The sequence below is a fragment of the Sebastes umbrosus genome, chromosome 15, assembly GCF_015220745.1.
Source record: "Sebastes umbrosus isolate fSebUmb1 chromosome 15, fSebUmb1.pri, whole genome shotgun sequence".
In the NCBI taxonomy this organism is placed as follows: Eukaryota; Metazoa; Chordata; class Actinopteri; order Perciformes; family Sebastidae; genus Sebastes; species Sebastes umbrosus.
Window position 1 is genome coordinate 30,919,066 of NC_051283.1, and position 7,258 is coordinate 30,926,323.

The 7,258-nt window shown below is 36.1% G+C and overlaps 1 protein-coding gene across 1 annotated transcript; it reads right to left on the bottom strand.

The window, feature by feature from the left end:
• Positions 1–617: 617 nt before the first annotated feature.
• Positions 618–6,891, bottom strand: tac1 (tachykinin precursor 1). The gene is made up of 5 exons (XM_037794778.1): positions 6,417–6,891; positions 4,486–4,588; positions 4,336–4,359; positions 1,295–1,351; positions 618–1,192 (listed from the first exon to the last, which is right to left on the bottom strand). Exons 1-5 carry the CDS (start codon positions 6,531–6,533, stop codon positions 1,146–1,148), a joined length of 348 nt encoding a protein of 115 aa, XP_037650706.1. The 5' UTR covers positions 6,534–6,891; the 3' UTR covers positions 618–1,145.
• Between the last annotated feature and the right edge of the window lie 367 nt (positions 6,892–7,258).

The window sequence follows — 7,258 nt, forward strand, 5'->3', positions numbered from 1 at the left end:
AAAAATAAAAGTTCCAATGATGCAAACATGATTATCAGTATTATCGTATACCATTAAATAATGGGCCTCAAATGTTTTGCGGCTCCAGACAGATTTTATTTCTTTGCCTAAAATGGCTCTTTTGATAGTAAAGGTTGCTGACCGCAGGGCTGTGCAAACATAATGTTGAAGTTAGGGACGGGCAATACAATATCTTTGGACTATATTGCATCAATGTGAAGAAGTACCTTGTTTTGTCAAGACATTATATTTAATTTCCAGAGAATGTACTATATTGTGAGAAAAAGTTAATTTTAATGGCCCCCCCTAGTTTGAGATGTGAGAGTGAACGACACAATGCCCCCACTGCGTAAGCGTCATAGTTCTTAAAATAACTTTTTGCAAGGCTGTTATCATTTTGTCCACATCCTAACATTACCATAATCTGTGTGACTTGCTTTCTACTAACATCTGCTGAAATAAATCCCCCTCTCAGCCCTGATATGTGTGGTCTTGTAACTGTGTGCTTCATGTTGTGCCTCTGTCGTCCACCAGAGAGCGCCCTCACTTCACCTTTACTGAACACCGGTGGCTTTTTTTCTTTTCACTGCATCACAAGGAATTCACAACCTGCAAGCTGAAGTTGAACCAGTAAAGAAAATAATTTTAATATTATTTGTGAAACCATAAACACACAGTTATCTGTCATCTGTCATATCACACCATCATGTGTCCAGCTGGAGAACCTGTCCCACCCAGTGTGTGTTTATATTTATAGAACAATCAGTTGCAATTAGAACAGTTATGAGGCACTATACAGTGACTTTGGCAGTGCAATTTTTCAGCGTACCCGAGGGTATAGCCTTGCTTTGATGGTCCACAACAACATTTTGTAGCATGGCAGATGGTGAAAAAAGCGCACAGAAAACCACTAACATTGATAATGAAACCATTAAACCCGTCCTCTCGGTCGACCTTCTGCTGGGGCGAATGAAACTGGCACAGGGTACAGCACTGCTACGTCACTACGATGTGGAAACAGAATCATTTTTATTCAACTAACAGCTATACACAGTTTGGAGAAAACAAAAACCAGCGTCGGGTATACCCCCTCCTGTGGATAAGGAATGGCTAGATGAGGTGCAGGCAGGTGAAGAGGTAACTGTTCAGCGGCGCTTGTCGTACGTCTGTATTGTGCTCCACTCGTAGGACTCTGCAGAGAGAGAAAGCTCGTTAGCTTCAGCACACATTCAGCCCAATCTAGTTCTTTTTTATTACATTTAGAACCATGAGATGCGGCTCGAATTGAACTTACCTGGCTCCTCTTGGCTCCTTTTCCCCATCAGGCCAACAAAAGAGTTGATTTTATGCCCTTCAAAATAAGATATTTAGATTTGAAACAATCATCCACACCATTCTGTCGTGTAACTGAACAGCATGAGTATATTTAACTGCAACTAGGGCCATAACCAGAGTATTAGAAATATAGAGGTCAAAAGTTCCTCCAGTGCAACCTCAGACCCCCCCTCAGAGGAAAGCTACTGTTTAAAACGTTTGTGCAAATTTCTGATCATGTATTTTATATTTTATTGTGTATTTATATTGATTTCTCATTGTATTCATTTAACAGTTCCCTCCATATTTGTTGTTTCACAGCTGCTGTCTCCACACTGCCAGGGTATCATTTTGAACTTAAAGCAGCAGTGGGTAGAAATGGAGCATATGATTAAAATAATATATATTTTTATAAAACGGTCACTATATCCTGACAGTAATGCATGATATTATAAATTAGTAATTTTACATGTTATTTTCTGTTTTTCTCTTTAAGTTATGACTTTATTCTCGTAATATTACGACTTTTTTTCTCGTTAAGTTATGACTTTATTCTGTAAATCTCAGATGTTTTTTCCCTCAATGTGGCCCTAATACTTGGCCCTCACTGCATTAGACTGGTATACTATATACTTAGACTATAAACTGTGTTACCTTCATCACAATGATCACATGTTTTGCGGCTCCAGACAGATTGTTTTTTTTTAGTAAAGGTCGCTGACCCCTGGCCTAAAAAAATCAGCCTTCAGATGTGTATTTTGTGTGTGATTGTAGAACGTAATCTCTTCCTCATGGATTCCTGAAAGTATACCGTGGATATGACCTTGCAGTCTTCAGTGCTTCAGTATCTGTGGACTAAAGGAGCAGTTTTTATTTAACTTCACTTCTGTGAAACCAAACCGGGTTTGTTCAGAACCGAGCTGAACTCTGAGACTCTGCGTCCCGTCATGTTTGCAGTGGTGTAAATGTGAGGGGACAGTTTCATCGCAGGCTGACCGGGGCTCCTGTCAATCACAGTAATGGACTAATATGATCATGGGGAGGAAGGGGGGAGGGGGGGGGGGGGTTTATTGGATCGGTGTGTTATAAAACTATAGCGAGCCCCGAGGGAATATCTTACATTACAAACATCAATATTTTGCATTAGACTGATGAGAGTTAACGGTAAATATGTAAAATACGCCCTCGAACCTACTGGAGAAATGACTAAATGTTATCTTGCATTATCTCAGTCTCTTGTATTGCTTTTTTTTGTAAGAATAGTGTAAGAGTGTAAGGATAGAAGGGTATAAGGGTCAAATGTGTTCTATCCATCACAAGCGTAAACAATCCAATTTAACTCTGGGATGTCCTTGGGGCATTGATCCCAGCTCTCTCTCCTCCTCCCTAATGATGAGTGACTTATAGTTATAAGAGGAATAAATTAGACGTATATTTACTGTGTTGCTTCACAGAGTGGGTGACTAATTTACAAAAAAAAAACTCCGACAGAGAAAAGAGAAAATCCCCTCCTCCTCATTCCTTTTTCCTCTTTATCTCTTCCCTCTTTGTCTCACACAGACGTCTGCTCTGGACCACCTTCCGTCCTCGCTGACAGACGGATGTGGTCCAGCATTCACAAAGAAGAGCGAGAGAAAAAACATTAATACGTGGTCGTTGTCAATTAATTAAAACCCTGTGAAATGTTGTGTGCTTCCTCCAATCTACCCACTCTTCTTCTTTTCTTAAAACACAAGATGCACTTAGACACAAATATACATAATTCAGCTCAATTCATAATATCGTGGGCGAAATATGAAAGGCTTTGCTTTTGACCAATGTGCTTCCACTAGTCAGGTTTCTTTGTAACTGTGCATCTGAAACCAAATGGTTCACCCGTTCCACCTTTAGTGGGTGTGAGTTCATGTCTCTGTGTGTGTGAGTCAAGCACAGAAAACCCACAAGTCCATCTGATTCTGACATATATGGCTCTTCTAATATAAAAGGCAATAGAATTTAAATCTAATATTATTTAGAAGCAGTTTATTTCAATGGGTTTTAGAGGGTATATTTTAAGCCTAAGACACAGTAGCAGGGGTGTAGCTACTGAGGACACTGACATTATGTTTCTCTGTAACCTGGAGGGAGATTTCATTCTACAATTACAAACTTACACATGGAGGGTATTTCTAAGTCTGATTCCAGTATTTTGACACCTTATATGTTTAAATGTGAACACTTTTAGGTCAACAAAAAGGCTTGAGAAAGCATTACAAATTTCATTTTAATGAATAAAAGTTACAGAAAACATAAATTAACAGGTAACTAATTTTATATATTATTTTTTAATTACATATATATACATAAAATAAAGAATATTATATTTTATAGATATAAATATATATATTTTTAATTGTATATATTTTTAATATATATATAAAGATGTCATATTTTTTTTATTTATATGTTATATATATATATATAATATATTTTTTATAATTTTTAAATATATATACATATAATATATTACATTTTTATATATATATATAAAATATTATATTTTGATATTTTTTTAATATATGTATATATATATATATAATATTATGTTTTTTATATGTATATGTCATATATAATAATATATTTTTATATTTTTTAAATATATATATATATATATATATATAATATTATATTATATATATATAAAATATTATATTTTTATATATTTTAAATATATATATAAAATATTATATTTTAGAATTTATAATATTTATTTATTTATAATATTTTTGGTGTCTGGTAGTTGAGGGAGGTACCAAGGGGGACTTTTGACCTCACTATTTCTAAAATGCTGGCAAAGGCCCTGCCCAAGAGTATTATCTGAACCATAAAATCCTTCAGTCTATCTGAAAACCTACAAATGACCAAATATGGAGAAGACAGATGTTTGTTTTACTGGACGGTGATGAAAGAGGGATTGAGGAGTATCCCCAAACTTCTTACTGACTTTTGAGTAAAAATGAAATGTGATGTTATTATACTCACTTTTACGGGTGATCTGTGCATTTGCTTTGGGAGGAAAGAGAGAGAACAGAGTTTAAAACCAGAAACAGGTCCACTGCAGAGGAGAACAAAGACATGAGTGGTATTATTGAGAATAAGCTCTGATATATATATGTATATATATATATATACCCATGGAGCGTTTCCCCATCAGGCCGATGAACTGATGCGGCCGCGGCTTTCTCGTCATCCTCAGGAGGATTTCTCTGAATGGGTCGTTGGAAAGCCAGCGATCCTGAGGGGGGAGAAAGATCTTAATGAATGTTGACGGAGACACCAACCAGGCTTTATTGTATAGTTCCTAACATTTAATATCATTGACCACCAAAATGTTGAAACCTTTTCATAGAAGAAATGTTGGGAACTAAATTAAGCAATATCTGCTAAGTGAAAAAGGTATTTTTTTATCAAGTTTTTAAATGATTAAATAGCAGTAATGTGACATTCTCTGTCAGTTATATAAAGGTCTCACAATCACACACCCCCTCCGCCCACCACCCTCCTACACACACACTAAGCTACACAAAGCAATAATCCATATAAGGGTTGCATATTTGAACTCTCTCTAAGTGTTTTCTACCTCCATCTCTGGATATATTCCCACATTCTGCATTAGTCTGGTTATTAAGTTGTAATGATTTATAGGCTCATTCATCCGCAGCATGGCCAGGGCCAACAGTTTAGGCTACTGATGGAGGAGCAGCTTCTTGGCACGTTTCCAGCTTGCAATGTCAAACACAGGACGTGCGTTTCATGTCAATGGAGATGTGTTGTTGGGCTTCAGCTTCAGCTCAGCTACTGTACGAGCTGCACTTAAGGCTTTATTGGATTTCCTCCTCTGAGCACTGCAACAGTCTCCATCCTCATTATTATTCAGTCCTGAAATGTTCTTTTTTTCTGTAAGATTGTTTCACCTGATGCACAAATCAACTTGTTCCCAGAATGTTCTAGCTCTAGCAGACTAATGAATCAACATGTTGCTGTATAGATTGACACTTATTTGGGGGAAAGTAATGAATCTGCATAGAGAACAGATGGAGTCATTATCTCACACTGTCTCAGGTTTTAGGGAATACAGAGTGTGACGTCGTGCACGTTAATTACTAATTAATCACATTATATTCAAAGTGATGGCAAATGGAGAGAGAGCAAAGAATGAGTAAAAAAAATGACAAAAATCCATCTTTAAAAATCCTAAAAGATACTTTATCCCACATTATCTCACCATTATTGCTCAACTCTGACTACAGAAAAGCTCCACAGTTATTATGTGGAGGTGTAGCAGGATGCTGGTATTAACTTGACATCAGTAAATTGCCTCATTAAGTGAAAACAAAAGATCCAAATACATTCAGTTTTTTACCTTGCGCTCATTCATATTTTGGTGAAAACATAACAGGTTTATGCAACTTTCTTCCAGTTTTATAGGGTATATTTTAAGCCTAAGACACAGTAGCAGGGGTGCAGCTACTGAGGACACTGATATTATGTTTCTCTGTAATTTTCCTAGAAATGTGGGAGGGAGATTACATTCTACAATTACAAACTTACACATGGAGGGTATTTCTGAGACTGATTACAGTATTTTGAGACCTTGTATGTTTAAATGTGATCACTTTCAGGTCAACAAAAAGGCTTGAGAAAGCATCACAAATTTAATTTTAATGAATAAAAGTTACAGAAAATTACTAATCGTATATATATTTTTTTAATTACATATATATATCAAATAAAAAAAATGATATTACATATAATTTTATATATATAAATATATATTTTTAATTGTATATATTTTTATATATATAAAAATATTATATTTTTTGTATTTATATTTTATATATATTTATATATATATATTTATATTTTTTAAATATATATATAAAATATTATATATTTTAAATATATACATATATATATATATATATGTATATATATATATATAAAATCACAGGAGAGAAGTATTAATTCCTACCTGTTTTGCTCCAGAAGAACCCCATAATAATAATAATAATAATAATAATAATAATAATGAAGCCCATAATAACCTCTGCTGCAGAACATACCTGTATTTCATTACTGCTCGTCCAGTAGTCCTTCTCTTCCTTTGGGTCTGTCTCCATGGTGGAATAAACTTCGGCGACAAACACCATTAAAACCGGTAAAATCAGTAACTTCATCATGTTTTACCGACGCAGTTAGAATAAAGTTATAGACTCGCTGTGGTATTAAAAAAATACTCGCACTATAATAATCAACTTCAAAAAACAAAAAAAAGGGTCGAGCAGCAGCTGGTTCTGTTGCGCGCACTGCTTCTCTTCTCCTCCTGTAGAGCTCAACAGTCAGTCCATAGTGATGCTGCGTGCGTCAAAGGTGCCACTGAGATCCAGATCACTGTCTCCAACCAGCCACTGAGTCTCCAACCAGCCTCTGTCTCCACTGTGTCTCCACTGTGTCTCCACTGTGTCTCCAGAGCTCTGTGCGTCCTCCTGCTGTCCAGAGCGTCTTGCATGCGCTCCTATATAGCAGCCTGACGCCTCTCCAGGAGTAGTGAGATTACTCCAGTCACGAGTAGTTACTCTTCACTTTAGTTACAGTTACAGGCAAACCCTCTGGTGTCACGAGCTGTAGATGACGTGCGTCACTAGACGTTCTCCACCTTGAGCCAAGTCTAATCTGATCATATCTTTTATATTTTTTTCTTTATCATAAATATTCAGAAATTCATTGTGGATTCATTGGAGACTCGTGGGTACCCATAGAACCTATTTTCATTCACATATCTGGAGGTCAGAGGTCAAGGGACCCCTTTGGAAATGGACATGACAGTTTTTCCTCACCAAAATTCAGCGTCATTTTGGAGCTTTATTTAACCTCCTTCCCGACAATCTAGTATGACATGGTTGGT

What these genes read in the sequence shown, in the direction of transcription:
- tac1 (XM_037794778.1), bottom strand. Translation starts at nt 6,533, where the DNA reads ATGATGAAGTTACTGATTTTACCGGTTTTAATGGTGTTTGTCGCCGAA. An exon ending in GATGGGGAAACGCTCCATGG is followed by an intron (nt 4,360 to 4,485) that starts GTATATATATAT and finishes TTCCTCCCAAAG; the next exon opens with CAAATGCACAGATCACCCGT. An exon ending in AAGGAGCCAAGAGGAGCCAG is followed by an intron (nt 1,193 to 1,294) that starts GTAAGTTCAATT and finishes CTCTCTCTGCAG; the next exon opens with AGTCCTACGAGTGGAGCACA.